Below are 22,140 nucleotides of genomic sequence, written 5' to 3'. Positions count from 1 at the left end.
ATTTATGGAACAATTTTTAAAGACAAAAGAATACCAACAATAACCATTCCATGAACAACCAAAAAAAATAAAGATTGTAAAGATCAAGCTTCAGTGAAACAGCCAGAAAAAAAATTGAACGAAATTACAATATAAATGGCATACATTTTGATATAAAAGAACCACTCAATTTCCCTCCTTGGCTGAGGCACAAAATGTCAGCCATTATCAATAGCATAAAAGGAACCCTTTGTAAAGCTACACAAACCACAAATAGAATTTAAAAATAACAATAGAATATATTAATGATTTTCTCAGAAAAAGAATGGATTATAATATATATGGATGGCACAGTAACAGCAGAAGGCAATTCTGAGGGAGCTGGCATCTACATCATATGACCAAATGGAGAAACACAAGGCAACAGGATCACACTGCACAAATTATAAAGCTGAGGCTGATTGCTAAATCAAAGGACGAGGAATAAAGATAATCAGAGAATCTCACACCTCCATCAATGCCGAAATAGTCTTCCTTCCAGATGCCAAACAAGTGTTAAGACACTTTAAAAAACCCACTACAAACAAATATAAACCATATGTATGCAGTAATAATGAAACTAAGTAAAAAAGCAAAGGAAGTGAGACTTCAGTGGATTCCCGGTCACTGCGGCATAATAGATAGTGAAATGTCAGCAGGAAGAATGCTTTTATGAGGTTGGCGAAATTAAGTCAATTCTTAACTCTCGAGTTCACCCTCATTGAAAATCGAACAAATTTGTTCGATTTTCCAAGTATATGAACTCGAGAGAGTTGAGGCCCAATCAATAGTCAACTGGTACAAGACACACCTGAGCCTCAACAAAAGTGACCCAACCAATCTTATAAATAAAAAAGACCAAGTCACAATTTAAAAAAGAAAATGATAGAGACACAATTGCCTGAAACACCAACACACATAAGATTTTCAAAATAGGAGAAACAGACATGTGTGACTGTGATGAAAGGGAGGAAGACATGCCCAAAGTATACAACAACAAGACAGATTTTTGACCTTGTTTGTTTGTTTGTTTTTAAGGGTTTTACGGCGCTTGCAACACATTTAGGTTATATCAGCACCAGTAAAAAGGAAGAAAATGGGATAGTAAAAAGTTCTAGAATTACAATTAAAGCACCCAAGAGAAAGGAAGACAAAGGGGAACTGGGAACAAATAGGGATCAGATGCAGATTCCAAAAGCAAACCATCAATGTACTTCGTTTGAGATCACCTATAAGTCTCATCCGGACACAAGCACAAAATCCAACAAAGAGGAATACACTCAAATGCTTACATTATACATTAAAAATAAAACATAATAATACATAACAGAGAGATGATTTACAAGGAAAAAAATATAATCTCCCAAAACAATAACTATGCATTCGACTGTTTCCCTTCCAGCTAGGACTCAGGCCAGGGCCAGGACAAAACCAAGTAATCTCATTCCAAGACAAAGACAGAAAGCAAGTTGGAAAACAGATATAGGGGATAGAAGATACAGCAAGTACCTCCCTGCCCACTATGGGAGGTCAGGAACCCCACCCAGGATTTTTGACCTGGTACCACACCTCTACAGACTTAACAGTATGGGCCCTTGACAGAGTTCACTGACATTTGAGTCCCATATAGTTGAGACACTGTAACAATATAATCATAGGTCACCCATCCTATTATTGACCTAGCTCACCGACATTTGGGTTCCGCTACAGTTTAGACATTGTAACAATAATATAATCATAAAGTAACCATTTAACTGACCAAGCTCAATAACAGTTGATTGCCATTACTGATAAGACACTTTAACAATACAATCACATCCTTTTTCTGAGCTAACTCACTCACATTTGCGACATTATACAATACAACCATAGGGCACCCATCCAATGGCTCGAGATGGCGAAAACTCTCACCCGAAAGAGAAAAAGTTCCACAATATTGTACAAAATAAGTCCTTACCTATGCTGGTGATCCTCCTTCACTTTATTCTCCTCCCCTGAAGCAATCACCTTGGTTGTGGTGGTTGTGTATACTTTGCCATCCTTCATGTATGTTCGAGTTTTGGTCATGGTACGATAGTGACTCTTATTCTCCTGAAACATAAAAGTGATATCGCTGTAAGCCTTTACTTTGTAAAATGTTTAAATATAATTTTTAAAATAATAAGATAAGCTCACAAAGTATTCCTAAGTCCAGACTAGACTTTGCCACACTTTCTATCTTTTTTCATGAACCACATAAAAGTCACTAGCTTTCTTAGTCTTTTCAACATTTTATTATAATTGAGCTAAATACAAAAACAGCAATATTTCATCAGACATGGAATAGTACAAGTAAAATAAAATCATGAAAATAATTTAAAGCAGTCAATATTCAAGATGACAAATTTTCAACATGGATTAAATTATGGCACAAATGCCATCAGGTAGTCTGTCCTTCATTGACCTTTGCACTTTGGCAAGATGTGATATTCCTATTCTGACTACAATCATTTTTTTCCAACTCGCAATTTTGAAATGAGTCCTTTCACATCCAACAAATTGATTGATCAGTTGCATCATGTGATAAGACAAACAATCTTGACCAGGGGAAACAAGTTTGATCCTGAGAAGGGTTAATAGCTTAGCCCATCAGCTTTGTGGTCAATGACACTCAGTGTCTAACTTATACTTATAATTCCCTGGTTTGAAGTGGGCAGTGAAATGTTGAGTTCTTTACTCACACTCTCATGTACAATGAGTACCCGATATCTTGACCACGTCCAGGGGAAACAAGTTTGATCCTGAGAAGGGTTAAAAGCTCAGCCCATCAGCTTTGTGGTCAATGATACTCTATTTCTTATACTTATAAGTCCCTGGTTTGAAGTGGGAAGTGCAATGTTGAGTTCTTTACTCACACTCTCATGTAAAATAAGTACCTGACAATAACAACGTTGTCTCTGCCTAAAATATTGTAAGAATGCTTTACAGACATCAGATCAGGTCTTGTAATAAGTCAAATGTTGCAGTTGGCTAGGGATCCCTTGTAAAGCATACTGAGCACATATAAAGGTTATTGCGCTATACTTTTTGAATACTGCATCAACGGTTGTCTGTCCCGTTACCATCCACCATTTTGTCTACCGTATTGTTTACTTTAGATATAAGTGAACATAATTAGCAAAATTAGAGAAATAGGACTATCGTACACGAAAACTGACAGTCACTAAATGTGTCTGACATAACAAGTTGGCAGTGTGAAATCTCAAAATTGAATCTATGTGTATATAATATCATTATATAAGAAAATTAAATATGATATATCTGGACTTAAAAAGTAAAAATTCAATACATTGATCAAATAAAACATAAAAATGATGAATGGCTTACATTTCTTGGTCGAATATGTCCTTTCCGTACCCTTCTCTGGACAGGTGCTTCAGTTTCCTTCTCACCATTGACATCATCCCTATCACCGATGCTGTCCATTGTGTTCACACTTCCAGAGTCAGAACGTTTATCTGAGTCATCATCCAGATTGGATACCTCATGGCTCATCTTAGTCTCGAATGTATCAAGGTCTGTCTGGGGAACAGCCACTGAGGTAGTTGTTGGGGGAGAAGGCAATGAATCTGTCTTTGATTTTTGGGGAGGGGGTGATGGTGTGGAAGATGGAATAGGGGAACCGGCCTTTTTGTCCGATATGGGTGAAGATGGTTCGTTGTCAGTGTTAGCTGCTGAAGGTCGCTTAATGGCTATTTCCGTTATCATCTTTTCTTTCTCCTCAGAGGGTTTAACAGCAAATCCATTAATGACGACAGAATTACCTGTTTCAGGAATAGGTTGTCCTCCGATAGTTAGTGATTTTTCAGATTGGTCATTGTCATTGGGAATATCCTTACCATTAAGTTTATCCGTATCTACCACAGTGTCAACACTCACTGGTTGTGAAATAGTTTCTTCTGGTAATGCTGTATCAGAATCACCACCTTCATCTGGAGAAACCAGGTCTTTGAAAGTATCAAATACAACCTGGGCAACGGAAGGCTCTGATGTGGTTGATAATAAAACTTCATCAATAATTTCTGCCACAATATCAGAAGCCATTTGTTCTTCATCAAAAGTTGGAGTTGATGGCGTTGGTGAAGGCTCTTTAGAGCTGACAGAAACCGTTTCAGTTGGCTCTGGAGTAGATTTTTCTGGAATGGGAATGGCTGGTGTGATTTCATCTTTGACTGGAGTCTCAGAAATATCAGGCACCTCTTCTTTTTCCTGAAGTGATGGTTTAAAATAGAATCGATTTATGAAAAAGCAAATGTTTTCAAATAAAATGAGAAAATAGTAAATTTAAAAACTTTATGCCATATGCTATGGAAAATCACCCTCTTCAATAAAAAATAAATTTTTAATAGTCTCATACCAATATCAAAGAAAATTCTAAACTCCAGCCTTCGAATATACGAAAATTAAATGAATAAGTCATGATTGTGATTTAATAAGTCGCTATTATATATCAATGACGCAGATCAAACCTATGATTGCAATGTTTTGTTTGTTTGTTTGTTGCTTTAGGTCTCTTCCAACACAATTGAGGTTATATGAGAGACCGCTGAAACAAAAAAACAAGCAATCTAACAAAAATAGTACAAATGTCAATCAAAATCATAACCTAAAGATATCATAAGCTAAATTATAAATAACCAAGAACAAACAGGCAGAGGATTTACAGGAAAAAAAATATCCCCTGTCAAAAATACAATCACAAACCAAAGAAGCAGGATAGGCTAGTAAAGAGAAGAAGAAACGACATCACTATCGGATCGTACACCCATGCGAACATCATAGGTATATGATTCAAGGGTGATGCTCCCATCCAACCACCCGCGTTTTTGCAATGTTTAAGTAACCAAATTCTTATGAATGGATCTTTAATCTTTAAATGGTAGTATTTCGTCAAAAAACAATTTCTTTAATTATTTATCAAAATATATCTTTTGAAATCCAGATCAGTAGCAATGATGGGGCTCAGGATTTTAAAAAGTAAAATGGGATGTAAAGTAAACTCAATTCCTACCAGTTAAGGTTTAAACAATCAAACATTGCTTTTTCTTCACTACAAATATGTAAAATAGGAGTAAATATAAAATTTGAAAATCAAAACCTACTTTTTTCTCTTCAGATTTTGTAACCACATCCGGCACTTCCTCAGCCTTTGGCACAACTGGAGGGCTAGGTGGTTCAGGAGTGGGATCACGTACCTCCTCTGCAGGGGGTTGTGGGGCAGGCTTAGATTTGGGCGATGTCTTTTCAGATGCACTAACTGGTACAGGTGGGGCTGGGGCTGGACCTTTAGAAGGAGATTCTTCTTTCTTCTGAACAGATTCTTCTTTCTTCGGGACAGATTCTTCTTTCTTCGGAACAGAGTCTTCTTTCTTCGGAACAGATTCTTCTTTCTTCGGAACAATCTCTTCTTTCTTTGGAACAATCTCCTCTTTCTTAGGTTCTTCATCTTTCCTGGGCACTGCCTCTTCCTTTTTAGGTGGCTCCGATAGTTCACGCTCGACACTCTGACGAAATTTGAGTAAAATTCATTTAAATATATTTTATACAGTGACCAAGAACACATGTTGCACAATGCATAGAATGCAACACAATCACAATTATTATTATGAACTAAGTTATTGCAATCCAAATTTACTTATAAGGATTGAATGCTTGAAAAGCCCACCAATATTGGACAACTCTGAAAGCTATAGCTCAAAATCCAAACACCATCTTTCCAAATCAAGCAAGAGATAATGCATCGCTAAAAATCATATTCCTCCATTGCTCCTATTCATCTGGTAGTGTGTATTTGTCTCAGTTAAATATAAATAAAATATTATTTTTTTAAAAAAAACAAATAACAAACAACTGTGAAAAGCCCTGCTGAATATGTCCTATAAAAAGGAAATTTACTCTATTGATTTCATCAGGACTGTGAGATGCCCATGAATCACCATAGCCCTTATGAATGAGAAAAGCCATAACCTATTTTATTCAAATCAAGGTTACATATATAACTGATTATTCTTAGAAACCAATTATCAAAGCAAAATATGATTCATAACAATTTTTTCTAGATATGTTGAAGGAAATTCAGGTCATGAAAATGATAAATAATAAACGTAGCTTTACCTTATCCCTTGTTTTACCACGTCCCTCATCACTTGTTGTTGAGATTGCATCTAAGTCAATGGATTGTGTATCAGCATTCATAATTCTCTGAAAATGTAGATACATCATTCAATTATAATGCAGTGTTAAATTGATTTTCATCTGAAATAAAAATACAACATAGACAACAGTACAATATATTCTTTAACAAAAGTTTTAAGTAAATTCAATGGAAGCTTTGAAGACATTCATTGAAATATTATTTTAAAGCAGTCTTATTTTTTTAAAATGAAAATAGTTTTAAATGTTCAAACCTTCATCGCCATTATGTCTTCCTCCTCTGTTAAATCTTCAACAACTTCTACCACCTCGGCAGTCGCTTCTGATATGAGATCCATTATAGCTTTCTTGTCTGTGTGATTTTTAATGAAAGGGTGCTGAAAACAAGAAAATAAAAATAAATATTTTTTTCTATATCAAAGTGATCTAATTTTAGTTACATGCAAATTCTTATAAAATTTTTCTGTTTCAAAATCAGTCTAACAATAATGAAGTTATGGAAAAGGCCAAATAATCTCTATACTCAAAAGAAACAAAACACAATAATAAATAAATAAATAGTTTAAAAAATCAACAATAATAATTATTTTTTTTAATTATATATGTATAAACAAATGTGTCTGGACATGGCAATAATACATTTCAAATCAACACACACATTTTCCATCATTTTTAACAATTCAAGTGTACGAATCAGAATCAAGTCATCAACACTAACCTCTAAAAGGTCTGCAGCACTAATTCTTTCTTGAGGGTTTTTTACCAGGCACACCTTTACAAAATCTTTCAATTGTGCAGACCTAGGATAGAAAAAAATATGTATATATGTAACCTGCAATCTCAAAAAGTATTATGTTGGAATATATCTGATGTTGCCATTGCATTTTATGCTTAGTTCATAAAATTAGAGTTAAAATAAATGCCTTCACTGAGGAGAGAGTTTTGTTTCTCAGACTTCAAGAAACTGAAATTCTATAATTCTTGTCATTTTTACCTCAAACTCTGTTTTTTAAAAATCTATTTTATTCAACACAATGTCAGATTGACGCGGTAGGGCACATATTCCTAAATACAAATGATGAAGAGATCTTGTCTTCAGAACTTGTTTCACAATGGGAGTTTGGCTGTGCAAATCAAATGCAACAACCAATAAACCATATTCAAAGATATCAAGGATCACAATTTTTTTTCGGTAATAATTACAGATTAGCTATTAAAGCTATAACTGAGGCAAAAAATTTGTCAAACGTCACAAACAATTCCAGTGTACGAGCCAATTTTCATTAAAATCCATTAGACCGTTGTGAAGATAGACATGTCAATGCGTGTGTACAGGTTGTGGAACGGACTATAGTTTGTCACCTACTTATAAAGAGTAGATAATTTCAATCACAATTGAGAGCTCTAAACAGAATAAGAATGGGATAAAATTAGCACTTTACCATTTTGAAGGTCGATCAAAAAATGGTGGATCAGCTTTCTGTATCTTTATCAAGACTCTCATGGGATGCATTTCTTTGTTTGGAGGTTCAATTTGGGCAAACTCAATGAGGGTTATACCTGGAGAATGATTTCATGATCCTTAATTACAAACTATGAGGCAAGTATCGCTATAATAGCTACAAGTAAGCACATTTATATGACTTGAGAACTGGGGCTGTGATGTTAACAAACTATTTCTATCATCAGCTGGCATGTTCGTGTATCTAATGTCCAGTTCACATTCCCATCTTCATATAACCATATACTCTCAAGAAATTAACTCACTCAACCCTAACACCGACTATAACCGTGGTTTACCCAGGTTACTTTTACCCCATGCCTATTTATTACAATTTTTCTTCTGAGACAAATTATAGGCGTCGTATCAAAGCTAATGTTTTGTTTTTTTAAAAATATTTTTACATGTCAATGGTAGTTCAATATAATAAAACTATCAATGCACAAGCTCATTTTAAATACATTTTTTTCCCAATTATGAAAAGTAGCAAAAACTACAAGGATTGAGTGAGTTAATACAACCAATGTCCCAATTTCGTATAATTCAAATTCACTGTGCAAGTTCAAAGCTTTTATGATTTCAAACACATCTAGTATAGGCATAATATATTTATATTATTAAATTGCTTTTGCAAGAAACTATAAGTCAATTATACTTTTGATGACATAAAACTATGTACCCAATATTTTAAAGAATACTAAATGCACTTGAGTGATATGAAATCAGAAAAAGAAAAAAGAGTGCATTCCTTATGAAGAAAAAAACAAAAAAAAAAAATAAAAACCCAAACAAACCTAAAGACAGCAATGAGGTATTAAATTTTTTGAGTTATGTGTAACATTTGATCAAATACCCTAAAATTTCAATAATGCATTATATCTAGAGTTTTTGAGTCTGACTCAATGGCAGAATTTAGAATTTGCAATAAATAAATCAAATAGTAAAATCAACAATAAACCATCATAACAAACCAAAGCAAACCAAAATAATAATAATAAATAAATAGATTTTAAAACAGATTATAAACTAAATAAATAAATATATAAAAATATAAATAATTTTTTTAATAGAATAAAATTAAAATAAATTAACATTGTTTTATGTATAAAGTGGACTTTTTAAATATTACCTAATGACCATACATCAGCTTTGTAGTCATATGGTGTGTCTTTTAAAGTCTCACACAAAATCACCTCTGGTGCCATCCTGTGGATAAAATAAAGTATTCATAAATCACAATTGTAGTCACAATAGAGGTTTAACAGAGATCCTGTGATCTTCAAACACATACTAACAAACATGAAAAAATTTTTTTTTTAAATGTTAAATCGTGGCTTCAAAGTATGAATATAACAGATAAATGCAAAAGTTCTCAAAGAATATCAGTCCAAATCATAGAGAGTAGGAAAAGGTAGTTAAACAGAAAAATGCAAATAGAACTGGAGTTTTGACTCTGAAATGGAAACGATACTGAGAGCACATAGGGAAATGAAACAAATTAACACTAATAATTCTAAAAAAAAAAAAAAAAGAAAGAAAAAAAAAAAGGAAAGAATATCAATTGAAACACCCTCTTCACTGGGCTACTGGTATTTCTCAAAACTTTAACAATTTTAACTTACCAATAAGGAGTTCCAATAAAAGTGTCTCTCCTTTGTGCTGTTTTCGTGTTTTTTGCTGAGACTCCAAAGTCAGCTAAGGAGAAAAATAGAAGCAAAAACTCAGCAATATGTAAATAAATCATCAGCATCATTATCATCATAGGTAGAAATATAAAACCATTGTTTCCCAGAGAAAAGCGAACCAGTCTATCAAAAAGGTATGGTATAAAGGGCCTGAGTTTTATGTGTGGGATTCCTAGATCAAAATTTCCTTAGAATTTTTTTTTCTTCTAATTCAGGAAAATAGGACATTCTCAATCTCAGCATAATTTGAGTTCTGAATGAGCAAATTTAAAAGTAAAAGTCGATATTAATTATTCATTTAAATGACTTTTAGAAGGCATGCATTTGTTGGTGTCATCACTGTAGTTAGGGCAGTTTTCCTAATATGATCCAACAACTAATTATAAAAATACAAATTGTTGATTGTTATTGTTTTGTGATAGTGTTGTAAACTTTAAACTAAACAAAGCTTCATTTATTTCCTATGCAGGCCATGTGGGATTAAAAATCCAAGTCATTACATGTCGCCTAGAAGTGGAGGGCAACTTATTTCTACTAGTACATTAACAATATCCATTACTTCAGATAGCCCCAATACCAAATATTCATTCTCATCCAAATGAAGTGGAGCAGTGTAAGTAACATTCTTAATCTATGGACTCCACCATGAAAAAATTTAATTTGTAAACCCCACCCCCCCCCCCCCCCCCCCACAAAAAAAATGTTCTAGCAATTATCAAAAATGAGATTTACCCACATACTGTCATTAACATTTCAAATATGCATACCTAATTTCATTTCACCGTCCAATGTAAGTAACACATTTCCAGCTTTGACATCTCTATGAATGACTTTACGCTCATGAAGGAAAGCAAGAGCTACACACATCTCATGCGCCAAATACCTTATCTGGGGCTCTGATAAGGGTTTCTCTAAGTCGACCATTATGGAATCTATAGCTCCAGCTCCACAAAACTCTATGAACATCTGTTGAAATAATACAATTGAACAGATTTTACCTTCAACTTTAATAAAAGAGGGCAGCAATTCAGCAAATCACAATGAGTGCATATAAATAGGTACGATACAATTAAAAAGGATAATAAAGACATTTCTGGGGGAAAACATTGTACTTCATTTAGTATGATAATTTTGTGGAGATAAAACAGTTGAACAATACGATTATCAACTCACGGATAATTTGTTATCAAAGAAGAAGGCTTCATGAAGACCAACAATGTTTTTGTGAGCACACTCTGCAAGAATATTGATTTCAACTTGAAAATCATCAATGTCCTCTTCTGATTTGATCTCTACTTGTTTCAGGGCTGCTAAGACATTAGTTTCTTTACTTCTGGCCTGAAAAAAAGATAGGATTTTAATACAGATTTTATTAATAATAAAAGCATCATATTCATTATTTTAATAAATAAGAGTTATGCATGGACAAGAATGAAAAAAGAAAAATAAATATAATTAATTCATATTTTAACTGAACTGTGCCAATGTGAAAAACAAACAAACAATATTCAAATTTAAATTTAGATCATTATGGTAAAGTGCATTCCCTTATAAATCTCGTAATGATCTGAAAAGAAAAAAGTCATTGCAAGCAATGGTAAAGATAAAGCCACCAATATCAATTTGGAATCCAAGTTTCTCTGCGTTTTATCTATTTTGAGAGAATGATCAATTTGCATTCCTTACTTTACAATAATGAGTACATTTTTAAAAAGATGCCCGGGGATGGAGGGGTCACTCTTTGATTAGCAATCACTATATTAACCAAGGATTGCAATTCCATCAGAAGTCATTTTCCATTTAAGCCTTAGCCTTAGGAAGTGGAATAGTTAGGGTTAGTAGTAGAGTGCCAGAGAATGTTGTTTGACAATCCACGATAAGCGTTTGGCAAGTCAGGAAAAGAAATTGAAGAAAAAGAATCTCAAAAAATTTTTTTTTTAAAATCAATAAGTAGACACCACTAATGATTCAGATTTAGCGAAACTGATTTAGATACAGAGAAGAAAGCGTTGTCAAGGGTCAAGATCTAAATCGGTGACATAGTGACAATATTTTGCAAAAAGGCAAAGTGAAACAACCATTCAGTAATATATATAGCAAAATAAGAGGAAGACATCTAAGTTTATTGTTTCCCACTCAAGAGCAACATTGAGACACTGGAAAATCATATCTCCAATGAAACAAAAAATACTGTGGTCTGTGGAATCTTCAAAATTGAAGTTACAGACTTAAAAGGCAGAGTAATGACTATTAGTAAAAGAAGTGACTATTTCTCCAAATGCTCGGGAAAATAAACTTGACCTCTATTTCTCCAACAGTTTCCAATTACAAGATCTTTTGGTTATTTGCGAGAATGTGTGTATGATAACTGTGTGAAAATATGCATTTTTTGGAGTTTTCTTTTGCCAATGGTTGGGCGCCCTGTCTTCTATTCCCATCTGTCAGTTACACTTTTATCCTGCCTTTGTAGTGTCCTGTCATACAACCTCTGTTTCCTGCCATGCACTGACTCCAGTGTTTGTATACATGAGTGTGTGCGTGTGTGTACATTTTTTGAGAGGAAATCTTTTGCTGATTGGGAAACCATTTCGGCAATATCTCATTCAGTGCTGTGTAAGGTAAAAGTAAAAGCAACAGGATCAATTGCTATCTTTACGTACTAAGTACTTTTGTGCGGAAGGTTGGGCATGGACCCTGTGAGACTAGCCCAAGAGGTGTTTCTTCTCTTGCTTTGTTTGTGCTATCCTGTCTTACAACCTCTGTTCTGTTTTGGGACTTTGGTGTTGTATCAAGGTCTACTTGTTCTCTCTTCTATAGTGCAGCACGAAGCGCACATCCCTGGCACAAAGTTGACGCATCAGTTTGATGGAGTATTCGCAATAGCGAGACGATTCCTCAATGAACCCCCTTCCCCCATTCAAGCTCAACTCTTAGATACAATCTGTCGTCAACAATCTAAAAATGCTAGCTTGATGATTTGGTGAGTTTGAGCATTTACTTTTTGCATCAACGTCACATCCTTAACCGAAGTAATAAAATAACCTGCACAAGAGTCCTACTAAGTACAAGATACTGAAGTTCAGACTGAGTCCGAGTAGCCATGGGAGTCTACGCCAAACATTTGGAGAAATAGAGTTCAGGTTTATTTTCCGAGCGTTCAGAGAAACAGAGCTGGCCATTAATAAATGTACACCGAGTTGCCCACTTTGAGCTAAAATTAAAGTTTTATTTATCCAAAGAAAAAAAACTGGACTGGTAGGATTAAAATTTAAAAAAAAAAATTTTTGCATATGCAATTAAGGTCTTTATTTTGATAGGGTTGGCCGGGACTCTCAGGCACAACTGATGACTAACCAAGGTGGTCTCACAACTTTCGTTCAACTAGAAATTTTGAAACCCTAAAACTACTAAAAACTTGTTTTAGTAGCTTAATAGAGGTCAGTTTGTTTCTTTCTTTGGATAAATAAAACTATTTCAGAGCATCTACATATATTTACTAATAATAGTAATAGTAATTGAAGTAGTGCCTGCATTGCATATGAAGGATGGAGGATAAAGAGGTGGAAAAGGATTGTCAAAAAGCAATTTCTCTTGTAAGCACTGACAGGCACATACTTTTTTTTTTTTAGTTAAAGTCAATTTCAAGGACGAGATCGAAGTAGTAATAATGAGTTGAGTAATTGTGATTAATTAAAGTTATTAACATTTGCCAGCTTTTTTCAATAAAACTAACTCATACTCATACAACTTGATATTTTCCACCCAAATCGAGACTCAAATGTTAAAGCAATATCTCAGTTTGAGAAAGGATAAATGAAAATGAAATAAATGAAAGATCAGTTCCAGATTATTATAATAATATAAATAATAATAATAACCAAACCCTAAACTTAAACTAAATCTCACCTTGTAAACAGCACCAAAAGCTCCTTCTCCCAATTCGCCGATGATGTCCCATTTGAACATGGGATCGGCATCCTTTTTTATGTTTTCATTCCACTGACCCTTCTTCTTTAAATTTGAATCATTATCCCCGAAGCGGAACAGCTTCTTGATTCCACCAAAAAATGACATTTTGGTCGAATTTTGTTTCTTGGGTCACCAGGAAGTTGCTGCAACTTCAGTCAGAACTTAAAAAAAATCAAAATCAAAGAAAATCATTTCAGTTGTTATTACTTTAAAACTGCCTTTTAAGTGATATTCTGCATTACTATCTAATGAAAAAACAATTATTTGTATAATGGGAAACGTTTTTAAAAGAATATGTAGATACTATGCGTTGACAAAAATCATTCAGGGGTCAAGACTTTCACAGATTCGATTCAGTTCAAATTCAGTTCCAGCAGTCACGATTGACTGCCCGATTCGATTTTTAGAAATTTGTAAAGAGCCTACTATTACAATTTGATTACGTGTCACTCTCTGAATAAACATGCACAATTACATAAAATAATTATCAATCACATACTGTTTTAAAATGGCAAATAAACTGCAAAATTAATCAGTCACATTATTCAGATTTTTAAACATCCTTATCAATGTTTTTCTTTCCACTAGGTTTACAGATGGTCGCCATTTTGATTGTTTTCTGCACTTGCGCAGTGGTCCATGAGTCAAATGTGTTCCTGCTACTTAAAATAGACCCTGCATTCGCCCACCTGTCCAGGGTTGCCAGTTTGGCATTTTAAATGCCAGATTCCAAAAATCTGGCATTTTTGAAAACCGTTTGGCATTAGAAAAAATCATTTGGCATTTGGCATTTTCATTTGGCATTTTCTTTTCTTGTATATTATACTTCAAATGACACCTTTTCTTAATTATTTCTAAACGCGTAAAAACAAATCTCTTCACATCGCAAAACTTTGCTATTAAAACTGTGATGGATATTGTTTCTAATTTTTTTCTCTATAACTTCTTTGGACTCTGCACTTGAACCAGATTCAACAAAAAACATCATAAGAAACACGAAACAGTAAGTTTTCTTAATTGTCAATAATTATTTAACTGTTTACGTATTTACCTTTCATGTTAATGTATTTCTTTTTCATTCTTAAAATCCAACCGTGGTGTAGTGGTTTAGCACTTCACTTAGTCAGGGTTGCCAGTTTGGCATTTTAAATGCCAGATTCCAAAAATCTGGCATTTTTGAAAACCGTTTGGCATTAGAAAAAATCATTTGGCATTTGGCATTTTCATTTGGCATTTTCTTTTCTTGTATATTATACTTCAAATGACACCTTTTCTTAATTATTTCTAAACGCGTAAAAACAAATCTCTTCACATCGCAAAACTTTGCTATTAAAACTGTGATGGATATTGTTTCTAATTTTTTTCTCTATAACTTCTTTGGACTCTGCACTTGAACCAGATTCAACAAAAAACATCATAAGAAACACGAAACAGTAAGTTTTCTTAATTGTCAATAATTATTTAACTGTTTACGTATTTACCTTTCATGTTAATGTATTTCTTTTTCATTCTTAAAATCCAACCGTGGTGTAGTGGTTTAGCACTTCACTTAGTAGTCAGTAGGTAAAAAATTACCCCAACAGGAAATTTAGTATAATTAAAAAAAAAAAAAAAAGAAAAAAAAAGAAAACACGCAAGCCACCAGGATATGATAGTAAATTGTCTATCAAAAGTGAGTAGTTTTCTTAGTGGGGGTGGGAGTCAACAGACTTTGGCATTTTTTGGAGTGTTTTGGCATTTTTTGAGTCTTCCCCTGGCATTTTGTTGAAAAATAATCTGGCAACCCTGCACCTGTCATTCTTATTGTGATGTTTCTGGTGGGTGCGAACAAATATTTGATTCCTCTAATTTATTATTATGAGGTGCAAATTCCTGAAATTTTATTCCTTTGAATATAATCATTCCAATCATTTACACCCTTAATCACGAACTCTCAATGCTAAAGTTTGTAGGGGAATGATCATTGGCCAGATTTATATTCTATCATTGTTCACTGTCACTTATCACCGTTATCACTCACGGGAATGTAATATTATGTTTATCTTTTTAGGTCAGTCTATCAAGATTTTAATATATGAAAGAATCTTATAAAATACAACATGACATTAAAGAAGTACATGTTCACACTGTGTCACCGGGAACAGTTCAACCTGTATCTTTCGGTTGTATTGGGGTTAATAGAATTCAAAACAGGATCTATAATAATATAAGAAGGGATCAGATAATGAAATCAGAAGTGCGATCAGCCCAGGCAATGATGAAAGAAGGAAAGGCAGCGGGTATTGAGGGTATCAATACAGAAATGCTAAAAGGGATATGAGAATTTGGCATAAAAACTCTCACAGAGCTGTGTAACACGATGTACAAGACCACCCATACACCTGAAGAATTCAGAACATCATTAATCAGTATTCATCCTCTTCCCAAAGAAAGCAAATGCAGTAGAATATTCCGACTATAGAACAATTATTCTGATGTGCCACTACTTTTTAACTATCATACTGAAAAGAATAAAGGAACAAAATAAATGCCGAAGTCAGTGAAGAGCAAGTAGGATTTCGAAGCAATAGCGGAACCAGAGGAGCATCTTTAACCTCAAAATATTGATTGAGAGCCAAAAATAAGTCTGCACATGTTTTAATGATTGCTCCGAGGCATTCAACGCCTTAAACCACGAAAAACTGATTAACATTGTAAGAAACATAGATGTAGGTGAAAACGACACTGCCATTATAGCAAATATGTACTGGACCCAAAATACCGAAATAAAAACGGGAATATATTATCTGATCCAGTGGAAATTAAGTGAGGTATCCGACAAGCTGTGTCCTCTCACCGTGCCTTTTCAACCTGTTCAGATAAATAGAGATGATGCACGGGATGAATGGTGCAGGCTTGTCCATACCTCGGGCAATACATCACAGAAGAAAAAAATTACGCCCTTTCGCAACTGCACCATACTATCCTGTCCTCTGGGCATTCCATGAAGGAATATAGACAATCCATCAAACAGGATGTCTGATGTCAACAGGAATCACCCATGTTTTCCAAGTGAGCAAATTGGGTGTTAATAATCTTGCCCAAGGAAAAAAAATACAAAGTGCCCGAAGCGGTGTTCGAATCCGGGACCTTCCTGATCACAGTGCAATGCTTCAAACCACTAGGCCACTTCGCTCCATCAAAGAAGATGGCAGATCTATTGTAGAGGTCAAAAGAAGGATAAACATTGCCAAAACAAACGTTATGTAAATGAGAAAGATCCTCACACACACACAAACACACACACACACACACACACACACACATATATATATATATATATATATATATATATATATATATATATATATATATATGTATGTATGTATGTATATATAAACAGAAGCAAAAGTACGTATGGCTAAATGTTACGCATGGTCCACATTTTTATGTATGCCTGTGAAACACGGACAATAACGAAGGAGATAGAAAGAAAAAATTGATGCCCTTGAGATGTGGTGTACCGCAGAATTCTGAGAGTACCATGGACCAGAAAAAAAAATCAAACACTCTGGTTCTTACTGATGCAGGCCAGATGTTCAGAAACTTGTTGGCTGAAGTTAAAATGAGAAAATTGAAATAATATGGACACAACACCATCCAAAAATCAGTGCTAGAGGGAAAAGTAGCTGGCAGAAAGGCACGAGGCAAACCAAGGACGTCCTGGATAGGAAAGATGGAGGCAACAACAGGCAAAAAGATAACTGACTGCTCGGCAATGGCCATTGAGCGTGAAGAATGGCGTTCCATGACATTCAACCTCTGTCGGGAGACGGAACCCCGATCAGGTAAGGGGTTAATCGAAATTGAAGCGACCAGCTTACATTCTATTATGTAATGAATTTGTGGGGGTTCATTTTTCAAACTTATTTTAGAACACCAGCAAAGCTTCTTCGGACACATAGAAGAAAAAAAAGACAAAACTTTTAATGAACTTCTTGCAATTAGCGGGAAGATCAACGGGAAAAGAGTAAGGGCAAACAAAGACTGACTCTGTTGAAGCAAACCAAAGAGTTCACTGGATTGACAACAAGCAACTCACCAAAATAGATAGAGATGTTGAGAGAAACAGTGAAAGAAGCCTCCGATGATTGGGATAGGCATGGAACTTCCTGATGATTGCTTAAACTTAAATGATAGAGCACTCGACTCACGAGACAATAGACTTGTACTCGAACATCACCCAGCTGTGATCTTCTTCTTCTTCTTCTTCTTCTTCTTCTTCTTCTTCTTCTTCTTCTTCTTCTTCTTCTTCTTCTTCTTCTTCTTCTTCTTCTTCTTCTTCTTCTTCTTCTTCTTCATTATTTTATTATTATTATTATTATTATTATTATTATTATTATATATTATTATTATTATTATTATTATTATTATATTTTATTATTATTATATTATATTATTATTATTATTATTATTATTATTATTATTATTATTATTATTATATATATTATTATTTATTATTATTATTATTTATTATTATTATATATTATTATTATTATTATTATTATTATTATATTATTATTATTATTATTATTATTATTATTATTATTATTATATTATTATTATTATTATTATTATTATATTATTATTATTATTATTATTATTGTGTCTCCGGGAAGGTCCAGACTTTTTTGCCATGTAAGCAAAGTCCACTTTCTGATCATGACTTTGGTAATACACCACTCCATCGTTTCAATGAGATAATTCACACAATCGATTCTACGAGGACTATTGCAAAGGAACGGAATTCTGAACACGGAATTAGAGATTTCATCACAAGGATTGAAGAGAATCGTCCTATACTAAATGATGATGACACACGTTTGTTTGCTGTCGTCAGTAGAGATTCCTATTAACCGATGGGTCTTCGGAGACCTGGGTGGATTACACTTGCCATGCATACACAGATGCTCTTCTTTCTTTCATGTAGACGTACGTAGTCGAAATAGGCCTTTAGAGAGGGAATGAATAGTAACCCCCCCCCCTCCCCCCCCCCCCATTCAATCACATAATGGGCAGAGCCCCAAGTATGAGCCAAATGAAATTCCGGCGGCCTTGTACATACTATTTTCTCTGAGATGGAAGTCGAGTTGGAAGGTTCCTCAGAGTGGGGACCTCGAGGCATCTGAACAGGGAAAGAAGCTTCCTGGAAGGGGAGACACTGTGTGGCGGCCAAACTGTCTACTGAACGGCAGTCACTCTGCCTTGTAGGGACTTGTCACTCGTTCTCGAGTTCTTAAGAATGGAAATTTTGAACATTGAAAAAAGGCGATTTTCAGTCATGGTGAACTCGAAAGAGTTAATCTGAGCAACGTCAAAGACCGCAGATCATATGAGAGGGACGCTCAACAATCGACGCCCTCCACAGTTAAAAAAAAAAAGATTTAAAAAAAAGAGTATTTTCAAACGTTGAAACATTGAATCCCTCTTACGACTTTTTGAGGCCATGACGCCAACACAAAGATAACAAGAAAGTTTGTTGATGAACTGGTAATTATGCTTATGAACTCTATTCTCAACACAAAACACAAAAATTCGTCGGATATTTACCATTTTGTTGTATCTGATTCTTTTTTAAAGTTTCCAAACAGGCGTGTTTGAAAGTTTGAAACATCGTGTAAAATCATAACTTCTGAGACTTAGCATAGGCATTCACAGGGACGGCTGGTAATAATGGGCAGGGTGGGCAAATACCAGCCTGTTTTTTTCAAGTTATAAGCTGTATTACCAGGTCCGAAATAATCTAATTTAAATTAGATAATTTTAAAAGTTAGTACTTAAACTTGATACTTCGTACTGAAATCAATTTGTATGTATTATTGATAGATTGCGAATCACCATGCACCCCGTAATGCATAAACCAGGATACGCTCCTGTTCTTTTTTATCACCCCCCCCCCCTTTCCCAACCACTCCACTCCGCCCACATCGTCATCTCATCGTCACGTCGCCTGACGGTGATTTTGCTGTCTGGCCTCTCTAGTTCTAGGTCGGGCTAATTCAAATGAGCCCACCTTATAAACCAGTGAGCACTAAATAGAGATTTTGGCAAACGAACTTTTTTTTATTTATTGCCTTACTTGTGCTGGTACCATTGATGTAATAACATTGGGAAGGTTCCAGTATTGAATTAAATGTATCAATTTACTAATATTATATCAAGTTAGTATTAACTTGTGTTGTTTTAATATATTTGTTTATCCATTTAAATTATCTCTTTTTTTCTCGTTTTCTTTAGTGCTTCTCAAAATTCATTTATTTAAATTGTTGTCTTATTTGTTTGTTTGTTTTGTTTTTTTGTTTTGTTTTTTTTTAAACAAATTAATTTGTTCCTTTTTAAAAAAAAATTCTTAAAGTAATTACCGCTGTATTTTTATTGCCAGACTAAATATTTTTGCAAAACAATGTATTTTCTATTGCATTCCCTCTAATAAAACACTTTTATTCAGAAGTCACGACTAAATAAATATATAAAATACAACCCCCACCATTTTGGTTTACTCAAAAATTGAATTAGTATACGAGAAATACTCTTCTGAGAAAGGAGAGAGTTGAATTCTAAGTTATAGAGGAAATAAAGACGTTTAAAGGAAGGGTGGGCAGATTCCGTACTTGCCCGTCCTGAAGCTAATACATACATAATAGTTCGCGATGAAGAATCGGGAAGCTAGGGGTTGGTTGGGTAAGGAGTAAAGATAACACGGTCGTTATTGTTATAGTCTAACGAATGCATGAGGAGAGATTGGTAGCATTATTTAATTTGTCTTAATTGTATTGTATGAATTATTGGCGACAGCCTGAGATTAAATAAACTTTGTTTTTAATTTGTCTTTTTTTTTTACTATGGAACTGATACTTGTCATAGCAGACCTGCCCACTTGAAATAGGAAAATAAAAATCGTAGTTTTCAGGGTTAATAAAATGGTAGATATTTTAACTATCCTTTAAAAAAATCACCGGAATTTTCGTCTGTACTATTAAGGTATCAAATTTTTAAAAAACGAGAAAAACGGATTGGAAACGTAATAATGATGGTGATGGTGGTGGTGGTAAAAGTGATGGTGGTGGTAGTAATGATGATGGTATTATATATATTATTATTATTATTATATTATATTAATATATTATTATTTTATTATTATTATTATTATTATTATTATTATTATTATTATTATTATTATTATTATTATTATTATTATTATTATTATTATTGTACGTATTGGTGGTATTACGATTGTTGTATTTTTTGTGGTTATTAATGGTAACAATTTATTGTTTGGTTCCATTTACCATTTTTTTCCACTTTCATGTATGTTGTCATCAAAGTGTATGATTTAATGGCGAAAGCCTAAGATTGAATAAACTTTGTAATATCGTACGGTAATCATCATTGTCGACGACATCGTCGTTGCCATCATTATCATCATCATTAACAACAACAACAACATTAACAACAAATACTACAATAGCAATAAAAACAATATCAACATCATCATATAATTTTCGTCATCGTCTCCACAACTATCATTCTAACCAACAGCACCACCAAAACCACTACCATAATTACATCCTCCCTCACCGTCTCTCTCCCCCTCCTTCCTCCTCCTCCTCCTCCTCCTCCTCCTCCTCCTCCTCCTCTCCTCCACCACCACCACCACCGCTACCATTATTCCAACTGCTACCACCACCGGCACAATCATTCTAACCACCAAGAGAGCAGTAAAAATGATGCAATTTGAGCTCTGAATGAAACTCGAGTCATATCGCGGTTGTTGCTTCTCGATGAAAAATTTAAAGTTACTACGTACTTCTGAAAATGTAACAGAAATATCAATCTCGCCGTTGAGGGATTAAAGCATCTCTTTAATTTTTCGAGTGAACGAAACGGACTTGTATTGTCAAGGTGTTGTCGCATTTTGTCTCGTCGCTTTATTTTTTTGTTGTATTCTCTTTCGTGATTCCTTTTTGATTACGTTTGGAATAATTAAAATCTACTGGTATTGTCCTTTCATTGTGAATGTGATTATTTGTGGTTGAAATATTTTATTTTTTAAAAGTTGAAAATATATAATATATATAATATATATATATATATATATATATATATATATATATATATATATATATATATATATATATATAGTATATATATATATATATATATATATATATATATATATATATATATATATATATATGACCGAATCATCTTTGCCCCACCACTATAAATAGGCTAGAACCGCCACTGGGCATTCAATGTGTGTTTAACTCTTGTCATATTATGATGTAATTGGGTGAATTGCTGGGTGACCTGTGCTAATTCATACAACATTATGACCAATGCACATTTTCTTGTTATTTAGAACCACAATGTTTTATATGCAAATAGAACTCTTTGGCAGATAATACTTTAGGCTAACTGACGCTCGATTACATTGTATTTACACAATGACAAGTTCCAAAGCAAACAATATGACGTTTGTCGGGTCAAATTTGTCTCATTTGAAATTCCAACATTACTGTTCTGATTAAATAGTAACATAGAAGTTAACTGAAAATCATTTGTTTTGTAAAACAATACGTTTTCCCATGTTGCTTAGATAGAGATAAAAATTAAGCTAAGGCAATATAACAGGTTAAGACACTAAGGAGCAGGCACCGGTGTAAGATAAAGATATGAACAAGCGTATATGAAAGGTACCAGACGAAGTAAGAAAGAAAAATACGAGAAAAGTGT

The 22,140-nt window shown here is 33.9% G+C and overlaps 1 protein-coding gene across 1 annotated transcript in view; it reads right to left on the bottom strand.

Moving 5' to 3' along the window:
* The window catches only part of LOC144966286 (uncharacterized), a 69,727-nt gene extending 55,710 nt beyond the window's left edge, over positions 1–14,017 (bottom strand). Inside the window, exons 1-13 of the mRNA XM_078902503.1 lie at positions 13,865–14,017; positions 13,303–13,526; positions 10,570–10,734; positions 10,164–10,362; positions 9,334–9,406; positions 8,841–8,917; positions 7,653–7,770; positions 6,929–7,010; positions 6,465–6,587; positions 6,172–6,258; positions 5,160–5,561; positions 3,385–4,266; positions 1,976–2,109 (exon numbers count right to left, since the gene is read on the bottom strand). Of these exons, the coding sequence (XP_078758629.1) occupies positions 1,976–2,109; positions 3,385–4,266; positions 5,160–5,561; positions 6,172–6,258; positions 6,465–6,587; positions 6,929–7,010; positions 7,653–7,770; positions 8,841–8,917; positions 9,334–9,406; positions 10,164–10,362; positions 10,570–10,734; positions 13,303–13,470 (2,510 nt within the window). The 5' untranslated portion in view covers positions 13,471–13,526; positions 13,865–14,017. The remainder of the gene's footprint in view (positions 1–1,975; positions 2,110–3,384; positions 4,267–5,159; positions 5,562–6,171; positions 6,259–6,464; positions 6,588–6,928; positions 7,011–7,652; positions 7,771–8,840; positions 8,918–9,333; positions 9,407–10,163; positions 10,363–10,569; positions 10,735–13,302; positions 13,527–13,864) is intronic.
* Positions 14,018–22,140: the final 8,123 nt, after the last annotated feature.

Source organism: Berghia stephanieae, chromosome 2 (genome assembly GCF_034508935.2).
Source record: "Berghia stephanieae isolate SIO BIC M18660-M18661 chromosome 2, UCSD_Bste_1.3, whole genome shotgun sequence".
NCBI classification, from domain to species: domain Eukaryota; kingdom Metazoa; phylum Mollusca; class Gastropoda; order Nudibranchia; family Aeolidiidae; genus Berghia; species Berghia stephanieae.
The sequence above is the reverse complement of the archived record's forward strand: the minus strand, read 5'-3'. Positions and strand labels throughout refer to the sequence as shown.